Source organism: Bufo bufo, chromosome 1 (assembly GCF_905171765.1).
Source record: "Bufo bufo chromosome 1, aBufBuf1.1, whole genome shotgun sequence".
Lineage (NCBI taxonomy): Eukaryota > Metazoa > Chordata > Amphibia > Anura > Bufonidae > Bufo > Bufo bufo.
Genome location: NC_053389.1, coordinates 591,334,285 through 591,351,617, shown reverse-complemented (window position 1 = coordinate 591,351,617; position 17,333 = coordinate 591,334,285). Strand labels below are relative to the sequence as shown.

Here is a 17,333-nt window from a genome sequence, read left to right as displayed (position 1 = left end):
CCGCAAAAGGGAAGGCCAGCAAGAGACAGTTTTGAAGCAGCATCCGCCGTCCAAACTTAACAAAAGTTCTCTCCTGGCTGAGACTGCCAGAGCAGAGGAACGGGCAACGAGGGCACCCGCATCAAGGGAGGCCTCACAAATGAATTTCCCTGCCTGAACAACGAGCTGGGCTAAAGAACGGAGATCCTGAATGGAGACGTCCGAATCAAGTGCCTGGTCCAGCTGGGAAGCCCATTCCGAGACCGCCTTACCAGCCTAGGATGAAGCAAAGACAGGTCTGAGGGCTGAACCTGAGGCGGCAAATATGGCCTTTGTAAGGGATTCCAGGCGACGGTCCTCAGTGGATTGAAGAGAGGAACTATCCGCCACAGTAATGGCCGTGCTTTTAGACAAGCGCGCCACAGGAGGGTCGACCTTAGGTGGAGACGCCCAAGTGGAGATGCAAAGGATAACAGATATCCAACTTCTTAGGGGGGGGGGTAAAGCGGGCATCAGGCGAGACCAAGCCTTAGAGACCACCGACGAGAAGTCGGCCTGAGTCCATGTCCCAATCCGAATCCACCAATTCTCCCTCAGAGAGCATGTCCTGTGAAGAGGAGGGGCCCGACTGACACCGTACCCTTGGAGGGGACAGGGACACATCCGAGGAAGACACACGCTCCACTCTGGGGCGCTTCTGGAGCTGTCGGGTCCTGGAGGCATCGCTAGAATCGAGGGACCCAGACGGGTCGGCGGCGGTAGCGGACCTCGGAGGGTACGACAGGGGGTGTAGCAGGCTGTGTGTCCACAAGGCGACCCACGACATGAGTGAGGCTTTCCACAGCCTGGGACAGGGATCTTGCCCAATCAGGTGGATCCAAGGAAACAGGGGGCGGCACGGCAGGTGGCGGACCCTGTATTGGGGCCTGGCATGCAGAGCAATGTGGGTCTGAATGCCCCCGTGGAAAGGGTGCTTCACAGGCGGTGCAGGCGTGATACCAGGGCCTAGAGGCCCCTGAGGGGTCTGACATGTTGGCAGAAAAAAATGGGGGTGGGGCTATCCAGGCTAGGGCTGCTGGCGCTGGGAAGGGTTAACAGTCCTACCAGACCGACTACCTCAGGAGTGCTACAGCAGGAGGAGCAAGCAGCAGTGGCAGAAGAAGCTTTTACACTGCACGGCAGATGGAAAGAGCGGCAGCGGTGGCCAGACTGTAGAGCTGAACAGAGGCGGGAAGAGAAGCTCCGCCCCCCGCCGATACTCCGTTCGCGTGCGCGATTTGAATGTAGGGAAGAAGGGGCGGTCTGCGGCCTGTAAAGAAAAGACCGCGACTCCCCATGGCTCCGCTATAGCGATCCGCCATATTCCAGAGCCCTGTAAAGATATGCCCTCTGATGCAGAGTTGCCTTTTGATCGCAATCGCGATAAGCCACTGCCCGCAAGCCGCACTACACACCCTTGCGCTGCTGGCTGCTAAGTGCTGCGCCCCCTGGAAGAAGGTCTGGTCCGGCAGGGAAAGGTTAGCCCGATAACAGATCTGCGCTCCTGGGGAGAAGAAAACTGAGCCCATGACCGCAGGGTCCGCTCATGCACTGGGGGTCCCTAGTTATATGGGGCGCAGTGACGTCCACAGCATGTTTCAGCGGTGGCCATAGGAGGATGCAGTGGGGGAGCAGAGAGCCGGGGGGGGGGGGGGGGGCTGGAACAGCCACCCTCACCATCCAGGAGTCTTCACCCTCTGTCCATTCCAGCAGGGTCGCCCCTTCAGCTCCTGGCACCGCAGTGGCAGGGAGCTGGAGAGGGCGACCCTTACGCTGGCGGGATGCAGGGCTACCCTGGTCCTCCTTGTCTTCTGTGGGGGAGGCAGCAGTGGCGCAGCTCAACCCCGGGAGAAACAGAGGTCCAGGCGTCTCTGTTGTCCCTGTGAAAAATAAAATAAAAAATAAGAATAAAAGTAAAAATAAACTTAAAAGAAAAATTAAGGAGAAAAAACAGCCCTGTAGAGCAGGGAGTGTCTTGCCTCCTTGGACACTAAGCAAAAACTGGTAGTCTCTCTCTCCAGGCTGAGGGTATAGCTGCTGGAGGAGGGGCTTAACAGTTTTCACTTAGTGTCACGCCTCCTAGGGAGTTGATCTATACCCAAGGTTTTCTGTGTCCCCCCAAAGAATTGGGCGAGAAAATAAAATAAATAAAACACACACACAATGATTTAGAAACCTCAAGCTACACCATTAAATTTAGTAAATTGTACAATACAAAGTAAAAAAAATTAACTTACTGCCCATGTGCTACTTTCCCACTTGCGTTTTAGGCGGATCAGTCATGGATCTGGAAAAAAACAAAATGGATCCGCTACAATACAACCGCATGCATCCGTCATGAACGAATCCATTTGTATTATCTGTAACATAGTCAAGACGGATCAGTCATGAACTCCACTAAAAGCCAATGAGAGACCGATCAGTTTTATTTTTGTGCCAGATTGTGTCAGAGAAAACAGATCCGTCTCCCATTGACTTTCATTGGAGTTAATGACTGATCCGTCTTGGCTATGTTACAGATAATACAAACGGATCCATTATTGTTTGGCTCAGTTTTGTCAAGCAGACAGCAAAACTCTGCAAGCAGCGTTTTAGTGTCCGCCTCCAGACTGAATGGAGACTGAACAGAAGCAAACTGATGCATTCTGAAGGGATCTTTATCCATTCAGAATGCATTAGGGCAAAAATTATCAGTTTTGGACCACTTGTGGAAGCCCATGACTGATCTCACAAACAGAAAGCCAAAACGCCAGTGTGAAAGTAGCCTTAAAGAGGACCTTTCACCGATTTTTACCCTATGAACTAAGTATACAGACATGTAGAGCGGCGCCCGGGGATCTCACTGCACCTATTATCCCTGGGCGCCGCACCGTTCTCCTCCTATGCCCTCGGTATCTCTGTTCACTAAGTTATGGTAGGCGGAGTCTGCCCTTGTTCTTCTGTAGTGCTGGCCAATCGCATTGCTGAGCTCATTGATTGGCCAGCGCTAGAGCAGAACAAGGGCAGACTCCGCCTACCATAACTTAGGGACTGAAATCTCCGCCTACTATAACTTAGTGAGCGGAGATACCGGAGGGCATAACGGGAGAACGGAGCGGCGCCCCGGGATAATAGTAAGTGCAGGGAGATCCCCGGGCGCCGCTCTACATGTCTGTATAGTTAGTTCATAGTGTAATAATCGGTGAAAGGTCCTCTTTAACCACGCTCTTAACTGATCTAATGCAAATTTAGACAGGCAAAAATCATGAACATATTCTTTCACAGCAAAAGGATACTAACAGCAAACACGTTGAGTCCATCCACAGAGAACTTGTAATAATAGACATTAACAGCATAATAGCAGCAGAGAACAACAACATCGGCGTTATTGAAGTCGTCCACCTAGAAAGTTTATTAAGAAAATGAAAATGTTACAAAGCAACTACACTGGCTTACACAAAAAAAAAAAAAAAAAAAAAAAAAAAGTGCCATTCAAAAAGACATGCAGTATTAGCTTCCTTATTATTTGAGGGACAAGTCCAAATCAAAATAAAATCTTGGGTAACCACTTCTGCACAATAAAGGCTACAATACACTTGACCTGCCTTGGACTGAGTAACACATTCAAGACAACTTAAAGGGGTTGTCCAGTCTCTAGATACTGTTGACCTACCCTTAGAATAGGCAACCAATATCAGATCCATGAAGGGCAGACAGTCAGCACCCCCACAGTCAGCTCTTCACACTAAGGCTACTTTCACACTTGCGTTGTTCTTTTCCGGCATAGAGTTCCGTCACAGGGGCTCTATACCGGAAAAGAACTGATCAGGTATGTCCCCATGCATTCTGAATGGAGAGTAATCCGTTCAGTTTGCATCAGGATGTCTTCAGTTCACTCGTTTTGACTGATCAGGCAAAAGAGAAAACCGTAGCATGCTACGGTTTTATCTCCGGCTAAAAAAACTGAAGACTTGCCTGAATGCCGGATCCGGCATTTTTTCCCATAGGAATGTATTAGTGCCGGATCCGGCATTCAGAATACCGGATTGCCGGATCCGTCCTTCCGGTATGCGCAGACTGAAAAAAAGGTGAAAAAATAAATGCCGGATCCGTTTTTGCCGGATGACACCGGAAAGTCGGATCCGGCATTTCAATGCATTTTTTCGACTGATCAGGCATTTTTAAGACTGATCAGGATCCTGATCAGTCTTACTAATGCCATCAGTTAGCATACATTTTGCCTGATCCGGCAGGCAGTTCCGGCGACGGAACTGCTTGCCGGATCTCTCTGCCGCAAGTGTGAAAGTAGCCTCAGGCTACTTTCACACCTGCGTTCAGGTGTCCGCTCGTGAGCTCCGTTTGAAGGAGCTCACGAGCGGTCCTGAACGCAGCCGTCCAGCCCTGATGCATTCTCAATAGAGGCGGATCCACTGAGAATGCATCCGCCTGCCAGCGCTCAGCCTCCGCTCCGTGAGCGGACACCTGAACGCTGTTTGCAGCGTTCGGGTGTCCGTCTGGCCGTGCGGAGGCGAGCGGATCCGTCCAGACTTATAATGGAAGTCAATGGGGACGGATCCGTTTGAAGATGACACAGTATGGCTCAATTTTTAAACGGATCCGCCCCCCATTTTTTTTTTGTTCATGGTTATGCAAACGGATCAGTTCTGAACGGATGCAAGCGTTTGCATTATAGGTGCGGATCCGTCTGTGCAGACACCAGACTGATCCGCTCCTAACGCAAGTGTGAAAGTAGCCTAATTCAGATGACATGACTACTAAACAGTGGACAGATTGTTCCAATTCTGGTTCCGCCTTGATACGGATGACCCATCTTAAGGATAGGTCATTCGTCTTTAAAGGCTGGAAAACCAGTCTAACTTGGCCTGTTGCCAACAGTGTGACACAACTTACCAGCGATCTCTGAGTTAGTCTTTTCAAAGGTTGTAATACATTTTAGTAGGATGATTGCTTTAATATTATCGGTTTACCTATTCCCATAAATACTTGGATATTCCAGAAATTGACAAAGAAAAGCTTAATTATACAGTGCTCACAAAGACTTCCAATACTCATTAGGCTCAGTTCTCTCATTTTCACTGGTGGGCCATGGTAGCAAGAGTGTCAAAATTCTGTGAGTGGTAGTCATGATTAAATTAGGATATGCTCTTCTCCTTGTTATAATCATTACTAGTGCATCTCGATAAATTAGAATATCAAAGTTTATTTATGTAATTCAATTCAAAAAGTGAAACTCATTATATACAGTAGATTCATTAGACAGGGTGATTTCAAGGATTTATTTCTCTTAAAGTTGATAATTATGGCTTACAGCTAATGAAAACCCAAAAGTCAGTATCCCAGAAAATTTTGACTAATCATACCAATAAAAAAAAAATAAAAAATAAAAAAAAACACACAGCATATGCAGTCAATACTTGGTCGGTGCTCCTTTTGCATGAATTACCTCAATGTGACGTGGCATGGAAGTGATCAGCCTGTGGCACTGCCGAGATGTTATGGAGACCCAAGTTGCTTGAAACCGGCCTTCATCTTGTCTGCATTGTTGGGTCTGGTGTCTCATCTTCCTCTTTACAATACCCCATAGGACAGGTGAGTTTGTTGGCCAATCAAGCATACCGATACTGTGATTACCCCCTTCAGAACCAGACTGAAGTTCTAATTTTTGATGAAGTGACCAAAAAAACTGAATCGGTCATTTAGATTTTTTGCCCTTTCACCATTTGTGATAAATATTTTTATATTTTAAATAGTAGGGGTATTTTCACACAGTGATACCTTACCTTTTTAAAAAATGTTTATGTATTGGTTTTATTTTTGGAGAAGGGGGGGGGGGGATTTTTATTTTTTTTACATATTTAAAAATGTCTTTTTTTTAACACTTAGAAAGTTTATAGTTATATTGCTTCTCTCAGACACCAATACTTTAGCACTAGAGTCTGAGAAGCTTACTGTGTTTCTATGGAGCTCTGCCACAGGCACCATCCGGCATCGGGGGGGAGCCTGTGGGGGGGGGGGGGAGCCTAAAGGGTTAAATGTGCGATATTGACTGTATTGCAGATCGCATATTAGTCCCAGGTGCCTGCTGTTTAAAACGGGCACCTAGCAGCTATGGCACCAGCTGCATTCGAGAGCCAGTGCCATCTTTAACCACCTCCGGACCGCCTAACGCAGGATCGCGTTCCGGAGGTGGCAGCCCTGCGCAGAGTCACGCATATATGCGTCATCTCGCGAGACGCGAGATTTCCTGTGAACGCGCGCACACAGGCGCGCGCGCTCACAGGAACGGAAGGTAAGAGAGTTGATCTCCAGCCTGCCAGCGGCGATCGTTCGCTGGCAGGCTGGAGATGTGTGTTTTTTAACCCCTAACAGGTATATTAGACGCTGTTTTGATAACAGCGTCTAATATACCTGCTACCTGGTCCTCTGGTGGTCCCCTTTGTTTGGATCGACCACCAGAGGACACAGGTAGCTCAGTAAAGTAGCACCAAGCACCACTACACTACACTACACTACACCCCCCCCCTATTAACCCCTTATTAGCCCCTGATCACCCCATATAGACTCCCTGATCACCCCCCTGTCATTGATTACCCCCCCGTCATTGATTACCCCCCTGTAAAGCTCCATTCAGATGTCCGCATGATTTTTACGGATGCACTGATAGATGGATCGGATCCGCAAAACGCATCCGGACGTCTGAATGAAGCCTTACAGGGGCATGATCAATGACTGTGGTTATCACCCCATATAGACTCCCTGATCACCCCCCTGTCATTGATCACCCCCCTGTCATTGATCACCCTCTGTAAGGCTCCATTCAGACATTTTTTTGGCCCAAGTTAGCGGACTTATTTTTTTTTCTTACAAAGTCTCATATTCCACTAACTTGTGTCAAAAAATAAAATCTCACATGAACTCACCATACCCCTCACGGAGTCCAAATGCGTAAAATTTTTTAGACATTTATATTCCAGACTTCTTCTCACGCTTTAGGGCCCCTAGAATGCCAGGGCAGTATAAATACCCCACATGTGACCCCATTTCGGAAAGAAGACACCCCCAGGTATTCCGTGAGGGGCATATTGAGTCCATGAAAGATTGAAATTTTTGTCCCAAGTTAGCGGAACGGGAGACTTTGTGAGAAAAAAAATTAAAAATATCAATTTCTGCTAACTTGTGCCAAAAAAAAAAAATTTCTATGAACTCGCCATGCCCCTCATTGAATACCTTGGGGTGTCTTCTTTCCAAAATGGGGTCACATGTGGGGTATTTATACTGCCCTGGCATTCTAGGGGCCCCAAAGCGTGAGAAGAAGTCTGGTATCCAAATGTCTAAAAATGCCCTCCTAAAAGGAATTTGGGCACCTTTGCGCATCTAGGCTGCAAAAAAGTGTCACACATCTGGTATCGCCATACTCAGGAGAAGTTGGGGAATGTGTTATGGGGTGTCATTTTACATATACCCATGCTGAGTGAGAGAAATATCTTGGTCAAATGCCAACTTTGTATAAAAAAAATGGGAAAAGTTGTCTTTTGCCAAGATATTTCTCTCACCCAGCAAGGGTATATGTAAAATGACACCACAAAACACATTCCCCAACGTCTCCTGAATACGGAGATACCAGATGTGTGACACTTTTTTGCAGCCTAGGTGGGCAAAGGGGCCCATATTCCAAAGAGCACCTTTCGGATTTCACTCGTCATTTTTTACAGAATTTGATTTCAAACTCCTTACCACACATTTGGGCCCCTAGAATGCCAAGGCAGTATAACTACCCCACAAGTGACCCCATTTTGGAAAGAAGAGACCCCAAGGTATTCGCTGATGGGCATAGTGAGTTCATAGAACTTTTTATTTTTTGTCACAAGTTAGTGGAATATGAGACTTTGTAAGAAAAAAAAAAAATCATCATTTTCCGCTAACTTGTGACAAAAAATAAAAAGTTCTATGAACTCACTATGCCCATCAGCGAATACCTTAGGGTGTGTACTTTCCGAAATGGGGTCATTTGTGGGGTGTTTGTACTGTCTGGGCATTGTAGAACCTCAGGAAACATGACAGGTGCTCAGAAAGTCAGAGCTGCTTCAAAAAGCGGAAATTCACATTTTTGTATACGCTATAACTTTTACCCAAACCATTTTTTTTTTTTTACCCAAACATTTTTTTTTTATCAAAGACATGTAGAACAATAAATTTAGAGCAAAATTTATATATGGATGTAGTTTTTTTTGCAAAATTTTACAACTGAAAGTGAAAAATGTCATTTTTTTGCCAAAAAATCGTTAAATTTCGATTAATAACAAAAAAAGTAAAAATGTCAGCAGCAATGAAATACCACCAAATGAAAGCTCTATTAGTGAGAAGAAAAGGAGGTAAAATTCATTTGGGTGGTAAGTTGCATGACCGAGCAATAAACGGTGAAAGTAGTGTAGGTCAGAAGTGTAAAAAGTGGCCTGGTCTTTCAGGGTGTTTAAGCACTGGGGGCTGAAGTGGTTAAATAGCCGAACGGCAACATAAATTTGCATTATGCGGTGGGGAAGGGGTTAAACCAGGTATTAGTACTTTTGGCAGTGTGGCATGGTGTCAAGTCCTGCTGGAAAATTAAATCAGCATCTCCAGAAGGCTTGTCAGCAGAGGGAAGCATGAAGTGCTCCAAAATTTCCTGGTAGACGGCTGCGCTGACTTTGGACTTCATACAGTCCTGATCAAAAGTTTAAGACCACTTGAAAAATGGCAAACAAATCATATTTTACATTGTTGGATCTTAAAAAGGTTCCACGTAGAGCTTCAACATGCAACAAGAAGAAATGAGCGTGAGACAAAACATTTTTTGAGCATTCGATTAATTGAAAATAACGATTTAACTGAAACAGGCTGTTTTTCAGCTGATCCAAATTTTAGGACCACATGCCTTTAAAAGGCCAAATCTGTGCAAAGATGTGAATTCATAGTCATTTTCTGTCAGGTAGTCACACGTTGTGATAGCAAAGGCAAAAATCGGTAGTTAGTCTTACCGGTAACGTTCTTTCCAGGAGTCCAACATGACAGCACATGGGAGGATGTCCAATCCAATCTCTGTAGGGACAGGAAGTGAGACAGGTTATAAGCCCCCCCCCCCCCCGCCCCTCCCTCCAATCTCCAGTGTCTTTTAAATTACTACACCGGATGGATGCAACTCAATTTTATTTTTATTGTGATAAACAATGTTAACTTCACACTGAACCACATATTTAGGGAGGGAATTAGGAGTGCTGTCATGTTGGACTCCTGGAAAGAACGTTACCGGTAAGACTAACTACCGATTTCCAGGACGTCCCCCATGACAGCACATGGGAGAGTTACCAACTTAACCATCAGGGAGGGAGCACAGCCTGTAGAACCTTTCCCCCAAAGGAAAGCTGACGATTGGACGCCAGGTTCAACCTGTAGTGTTTACAAAAGGTGTTATAACTTGTCCAGGTGGCTGCCTGACAAATTTGATCTTTAGAGGCGTTCGCTTTCTCCGCCCAGAAAGCTGCGACTGCTCTAGTGGAATGTGCTCTGATAGAAATAGGACAGGGACTATTCTGAAGGCGATATGCTTCCTCAATTGTTGACTTGATCCACTGTGTCAGAGTCCTCTTAGACACTTTCTTCCCTTTTCCTGCTTTACCGAACTGTACGAAAAGATTTGAGTCCTTTCTATCTGGTTCTGTTCGGCGAAGGTATTCAAGGACTGCCCGACGGACGTCTAGGCAATGGAACTTCCTCTTCCGGATCTCTAGGAGAGGTGTAAAAAGAGGGTAAGAATATTTCTTGTTCTCTATGGAAGGTAGATACGACCTTTGGGAGGAATCCTGGGTCTAGCTGTAGAATTATTCGGTCCGGGAAGACTCTTAAAAAAAGGTTCCTTCATCGATAAGGCCTGAAGTTCACCAATTCTGCGTGCTGAAGTGATGGCTACTAAGAAGGCCGTCTTCCAGGAGAGTAGTTTTAACGGGATGGTGTCCAATGGTTCAAAGGGCACTTTACAGAGGGTATCTAGAACTACAGATAAGTCCCAAGAAGGGACAGTCTCAGAGTGGGTTTTAGTCTGAGTTTAGCTTTTACAAACCTTTTTATTCAACGATGCTCTGCTAGAGGGTAGTCCAGAAAGGATGATAATGCTGCTATTTGCACCTTGATTGTGCTAGGACGTAGCCCTAGGTCAAAGCCCCTCTGTAGGAAGTCAAGAATCTGAGCGATGGAAGGAGTTGATCTGGACGGATGTGTCTCTTCCCGCCAGGAATTGAATTTGCTCCAGATCTTTTTATAAATAGCATTTGTCACAGGTTTCCTACTTTTTTGTAACGTGGAGATCACTGCATGTGACAAGCCCTGCCTACTCAGCATTCTCCTTTCAGGATCCAGGCTTTCAGATTCCACTTCTCTAGATTCAGGTGGAGAAGGGACCCCTGAGTGAGAAGGTCTGGCCTCAGAGGGAGTGATATTGGTTCTTCCGTCTTTAGTCTGCTTAACAGGGGATACCAGCTCCTCTTCGGCCAAGCTGGACCTATGAAGATGAATTTCCCCGAACTCTCGCTGATCTTCCTCAAGGTGGCCGGGATAAGCGGGATTGGCGGGAAGACATAAGCTAGATCCATATCCCATGTTTTTGACATGGCATCTATCCCCAGAGGATCTCCTCTGGGATCCAGGGAAAAAAAACTGAGACGCCTGGGCATTCTCTCTGGAGGCTAGAAGGTCCACCTGGGGGTACCCCCATTTCCTGCAGATCTGATGAAAGACCTGCCTGTTCAGCATACATTCTCCTGGATGGAATCTTCTTCTGCTCAGGTAGTCTGCAGTAACGTTGTCCTTCCCTCTGATATGGAGGGCTGAGATAGATAGGACGCTTTCCTGTGCCCAAAGAAAGATCTTTTCTGCGACCTCCTGAAGCCCTGGGTTCTGAGTCCCCCCTTGATGTCTTATATAACAGACTGTAGTTATATTGTCTGATAGAATTTGTACGCAATTCCCTCTTAGGAGAAGTTCTGCTGCCTGGAGAGATTTTAGTACTGCCATTAGTTCCCTTACGTTTGAGGAACGCTGACTTTCTGCTAAGGACCATGAACCTTGAAAGAAATGGTCTTCTATGTGAGAACCCCAACCGATCATGCTGGTATCGGTTACCACTGTCAAGCAAGGTCTTCTCAACCAGTGTACCCCTCCCTGCAGGTTGACGGGAGTTATCCACCAGTTCAAGGACTCCTTTATGGACATTGGAATCTTGATCTTCCCGTCTAGAGACCTCTGGTCTTTGTCCCACTTGGTAAAAACTAGACCTTGTAACTTTCAAGGATTGTATCTAAGACTGGGCCAAACACATGTGAACCTGAGAAAGGGATCGAACAGAGCTTGTTTTTTGAAGCTATGTCCCCTGACCAACTTCGTAGCCAAAGGGCTCTCCTAGCAGTATTTGCCAGGGTGCTGTTTCTAGCCAAAATCCTAATCGATTCGGCCGAGGCCGCTACGGCCTATCTGGCGGACATCTTAAGGAGGGGAATGGATTCTAGTATGTCCTCCCTTGGGGTTTTTAATCTGAGGTGGTTCTCCAGCTGATTCAGCCATAACCCCATAGACCTGGCTACCGAGGTGGCCGTAATATTGGTATTAATGAGTGCAGATGAACACTCCCAGGCTTTTTTAAGAAGACCCTCCGTCTTCCTATCCATAGGATCTCTTAAATTTGAGGAATCCTCAAAGGGAATGGAGGTCTTTCTTGTGACCTCAGCCACTTGAATGTCTAATTTTAGGAACTTCATCCCATAATCTAGTATCCTCGGGATTAAATATCAGGCGATTTTTAAATTCCTTGGGTATAATTAATTTCTTTTCAGCCTCCTTCCATTCCTCCAGAATTATTTCCTTCAGATGGGAATTTACTGGGAATAGGCGAGTCTTTTTTGCCCCTAACCCCCCAAACATCTCATCCTGAATGGATAGGGGAGGGCTAGCTTCCTCTATTTGCATGGTATCCCTAACCGCATGGAGGAGGGCATCTAGGTCTTCAGTAGAAAATAAAAATCTTCTAGCGTGATCCGAAGAACCTGAAGCGGAGGTGGCGAGTTCCTCAATCTCTCCGTCAGAGACTTCTTGATTATCAGAATCAGAGTCCTCCTCCTTTTTGAGGGAGGGGAGTCGGGCTGAGAAGGGGGTGGCGGAGGGTTTAGAGAAGAAACCGTAGCCTGCACCTCTTCACGAACAATGTTCCTAAGCTCTGTGAGAAAGGACGGCTGTTCCTCTTTCATTAACTTGGCAATGCAATCGACACACAACTGTTTTTTGTAGGATGTATGCATTTTTTCCCCACAAGTCGCACATTTTCTCGGTCTCTTTTTAGAATCCTGGAGGGCCGACTGCCCAGAACTTTTTATCCTAGGAAAAAAATCAGAGAAAGGGCTGTGCTTAAATGACTGGGGGAGTACACCAAGTAAATAGGGATAAGAACACTTACATGGGCTGCAGCAGAGGAGTCAGACAGTCTCAGATTTGGCTGACATCAGGGGCTCCATGGTGGCTAAGGAAACACACACAGCAACTTAGACTTCCCCACTGGGGCTTACCTTCCACCTCTGCTGCTGCGCTGCAAAGGGGGGGGGAGTCAACCCCTGAGCGCGAGACCGGGATTCCGGGTCTCCAGCGCTTGCACTGGGCGCCGCCATCTTGTTTCCGGATGACCTCGGAAGTGACGTCATAGTCGCGTCACGTGAGCCGCGTCGCAGGGCAGGAGCGCGCCGCTGAGCCCAGAGCTCCCGGAGGAGAAGCGGCTGCAGCGTCCCGGCTACCGCCGTCCCTGGTAGGCCGGGAGAGAGCTAGAGAACCCCCGAAGGGGGAGCTAGCAGGGCCATGCGGGACGCCGCCCGACCTGGTACTGTGAGGAGAGTGCGGGACCCCCGACCAGACCTAGCCCCTGGTGCCTGGGTAAGCACCCTGAATCCGCTGGAAAAAAATCCTGCTCAGCATCCTATCCCGGTAGGGACAGGGAGACACTGGAGATTGGAGGGAAGGGGGCTGTCATGGGGGACGTCCTGGAAAAACTCTTTAACGTGGTCGGGTTGTTAAACTGCATAAGCAGGGTCTCACAGCGCAACATCGCTGCCGAGTTGGGACGCAGTAAGACAGTCATTTGGAATTTCTTAAATGATCCTGAGGGTTATGGAACAAAAAAGTCAAGTGGAAGACCCAAAAAGATTTCATCAGCACTGAGCCGGAGGATCCAATTGGCTGTCCGTCAAGACACTGAACGATCCTCGACCCAAATTAAGGCCCTTACTGGTGCTGACTGCAGCCCCATAACCATCAGACGGCATCTGAGACTGAAGGGCTTCAAAAACAAAAAACGTCTTCAAAGACCTAGTCTCCTTGAATGCCACAGAACTGCTCGTTTGGACTTTGCAAGAGAGCACCAAACATGGGACATTCAAAAGGTGGAAGAAAGTTTTATTCTCTGATGAGAATTTTTTTTTTAACCTTGATGGTCCTGATGGTTTCCAACGTTCCTGGCATGACAAGCAGATCCCACCTGAGATGTTTTCTACGCGCCACAGTGGAGGGGGCGCTATAATGGTCTGGGGTGCTTTTTCCTTCAGTGGAACAATGAAGCTTCAGGAAGTGCAGGGGCGTCAAACGGCCGCTGGCTATGTCCAGATGTTGCAGTGAGCATTCCTCATGACTGAGGGCCCTCGTCTGTGTGGTGACTGGGTTTTTCAACAGGACAACGCTACAGTACACAATGCCCGCAGGACAAGGGACTTCTTCCAGGAGAATAACATCACTATTTTGGCCCATCCTGCGTGTTCCCCTGATCTAAATCCAATTGAGAACCTTTGGGGATGGATGGCAAGGGAAGTTTACAAAAATGGACAACAGTTCCAGACAGTAGATGGCCTTCGTGCGGCCGTCTTCACCACTTGGAGAAATGTTCCCACTCACCTCACGGAAACGCTTGCAGCAAGCATGCCGAAACGAATTTTTGAAGTAATAAACAATAACGGCGGAGCTACTCATTACTGAGTTCATGTTTGGAAGTTGGATTTCTGTTTTGGGGGGCGTTTAGTTTTTTTTTGGGGGTGTGGTCCTAAACTTTTGATCAGCTGAAAAACAGCCCGTTTCAGTTTATTCGTTGTTTTCATTAAATTGAATGCTCAAAAAATGTTTTGTCTCACTCCCATTTCTTCTTGTTGCATGTTGAAGCTCTACTTGGAACCTTGTTAAGATCCAGCCACGCTAAATATGATTTTTTGCCATTTTTCAAGTGGTCTTAAACTTTTGATCAGTAGTGTATAACACAGTGGACCAACACCAGCAGATGACACGACTCCCCAAACCATCACTGACTGTGGAAACACACTGGACCTCAAGCCACTTGGATTATGTGCATCTCCACTCTCTTTCTCCAGACTCTGGGTTCTTGGTTTCTAGTTGAAATTATAAATTTACTTTCATCTGAAAACATGATTTAGGAGAAAAAGGACTGGACTGTTGCTCAGTTTTCCATAGTTCAGGTAAAATGCTTCCGACGTTGTCTCTGGGTCATAAGTGGCTTGACACAAGGAATGCAAATATTGGAGCCCATGTCCTAGATACATCTGTATGTGGTGGCTCTTGAAGCACTGACTCCACTCATTGTGATTCTCCCTCAAATTGTTGAATGGCCTTTACTTGACAATCCTCGAGGCTGCAGTTATCCCTGTTTGTGCACCTTTTTCCTACCACACTTTTTCCTTCCACTCAACTTTCCATTAATATGCTCGGATACAGCACTTGTGTGGGGCATCTATGACTATCTTTTGGACAACTGTCAAGTCAGCAGTCTTCCCCATGATTGTGTAGCTTACTGAACCAGACTGCAGGGCCCACTTAAAGTCTTAGGAAACCTTTGCAGGTGTTATGTCGATTAGATGATTTGAGTGCGATACAAAGTTTTTCCCAATATTAAAATTTTCTGAGATACTGACTTTTGGTTCTTCATTAGCTATAAGTCAAAACATTAAAATAAATACTTAGAATAGATGACTGTGTGTAATGAACCCATATTATATACGAGTCTCACTCTTTGAACTGAATTACTGAAATAAATTAAGTTTTTGTTCATATTTTAATTTATTGAGATGCACTAGTACTGTGATGGCTAACCTCCGGCACTCCAGCTGTGGTAAAACTACAACTCCCAAGATGCACTTGCTTTGCTGTTCTCAGAACTCCATAGAAATTAAGGGAGCATGCTGGGAGTTGTAGTTTCACCACAGCTGGCGTGCCATAGGTTAGCCATCACTGCACTAGTATATAACATCCTGAGGCAGTGTGCAGGATCTGCAGGTCCTATATCCTGCTTCTTACATGCAGATCTGTATTCACCTATTAGAGAGATAAAAGGTTTCAGGAGGAAGAAGCTCTATCAAGGAGGGTGCACAATAAGGCCCCTTTCACACGGGCGAGTATTCTGCACGGATGCCATGTGTGAGGTGAACGCATTGCACCCACACTGAATACCGACCCATTCGTTTCTATGGGGCTGTTCAGATGAGCAGCGATTTTCACGCATCACTTATGCGTTGCGTGAAAATCGCAGCATGCTCTATATTCTGCGTTTTTAACGCAACGCAGGCCCCATAGAAGTGAATGGGGTTGCGTGAAAATCGCAAGCATCCGCAAGCAAGTGCGGATGCGGTGCGATTTTTACGCACGGTTGCTAGGAGACGATCGGGATGGAGACCCGATCATTATAATTTTCCCTTATAACATGGTTATAATGGAAAATAATAGCATTCTGAATACAGAATGCAAAGTAAAATAGGGCTGGAGGGGTTAAAAAATATAATAATTTAACTCACCTTAGTCCACTTGATCGCGTAGCCCGGCATCTTTGTGTCTCCTTTGTTGAGTAGGACCTGTGGTGAGAATTAAATACAGTTACAGGACCTTTGATGAAGTTACTCCGGTCATCACATGGTACGTCACATGATCTTTTACCATGGTGATGGATCATGTGATGACCGGAGTGACATCAAAGGTTCTGGAATGAATGCTCACCACAGGTCCTGTTCAGCACAGAAGGAGACAGACGAGATGCCGGCAGCGCCAGCAAGTGGATTAAGGCGAGTTAAATGATTTTTTAATTTAATTTTTTAACCCCTCCAGCGCTATTTTACTATGCATTCAGAATGCTATTATTTTCCTTTATAACCATGTTATAAGGGAAAATAATTCAATCTACAGAACACCAAGCCGAACTTCTGTGAAGTTCAGGTACAAAACATGCGCGATTTTTCTCACGCGAGTGCAAAACGCATTACAATGTTTTGCACTCGCGCGGAAAAATCGCGGGTGTTCCCGTAACGCACCCGCACATTTTCCCGCAACGCCCGTGTGAAAAGGGGCCTAAGAGTATGAGTGAAGTAATCATTATGGCTTGTACAGGCTTGACCAAGGTCAGAAACCAGCCAGCTGAACATCTCCCTGCAAATTTCCAAGTTTCAATTTCTCTACTTCTATAATACATAGTAATACCTACAAAAATAGTTATTACTTTACATTCCCCATATGTCTACTTCATGTTAGGATAATTTTGGGAATGACATTTTATTTTTGGGGGATGTTACAAGGCTTAGAAGCAAATCTTGAAATTTCTCAGAAATTTCCAAAAAAACTCTTTAAAAAAGGACCAGGTCAGGTCTGAAGTCACTTTGTGAGGCTTTTACATAATAGAACCCACCCAAAAATGACCCCCATTCTAGAAACTACACCCCTCAAGGTATTCAAAACTGATTTTACAAATGTCGTTAACCCTTTAGGTGTTCCACAAGAATTAATGGAAAATAGAGATACAATTTCAAAATGTCACTTTTTTGGCAGATTTTCCATTTAAATTTTTTTTCCAGTTACAAAGCAAGGGTTAACAGCCAAACAAAACTCAATATTTATGGCTCCGATTCTGTAGTTTACAGAAACACCCCATATGTGGTCATAAACCGCTGTACAGGCACACGGCAAGGTGCAGAAGGAAAGGAATGCCATACGGTATTTGGGAGGCAGATTTTGCTGGACTGGTTTTTTGACACCATGTCCCATTTGAAGCCCCCCTGATTCACCCCTAGAGTAAAAACTCCAAAAAAGTGACCCCATTTTAGAAACTACGGGATAGGGTGGCAGTTTTGTTGGTACTAGTTTAGGGTACATATGATTTTGGTTGCTCTATATTATACTTTTTGTGAGGCAAGGTAACAAGAAATAGCTGTTTTGGCACAGTTTTTATTTTTTGTCATTTACAACATTCATCTAACAGGTTAGATCAT

General features: G+C 45.9%; 1 protein-coding gene and 1 long non-coding RNA gene across 2 annotated transcripts in view; one reads left to right on the top strand and one right to left on the bottom strand.

Moving 5' to 3' along the window:
* Positions 1-17,333, bottom strand: part of LOC120984808 (putative cation exchanger C521.04c) — a 158,661-nt gene that overhangs the window by 73,797 nt on the left and 67,531 nt on the right. The window contains exon 10 of the mRNA XM_040413434.1: positions 3,294-3,399. Within this exon, the coding sequence (XP_040269368.1) occupies positions 3,294-3,399 (106 nt within the window). The remainder of the gene's footprint in view (positions 1-3,293; positions 3,400-17,333) is intronic.
* LOC120984824 lies at positions 73-14,155 on the top strand. Its single transcript, XR_005775424.1, has 3 exons — positions 73-209; positions 1,188-1,190; positions 14,144-14,155. It is a non-coding gene; the product is annotated as an uncharacterized LOC120984824 (long non-coding RNA).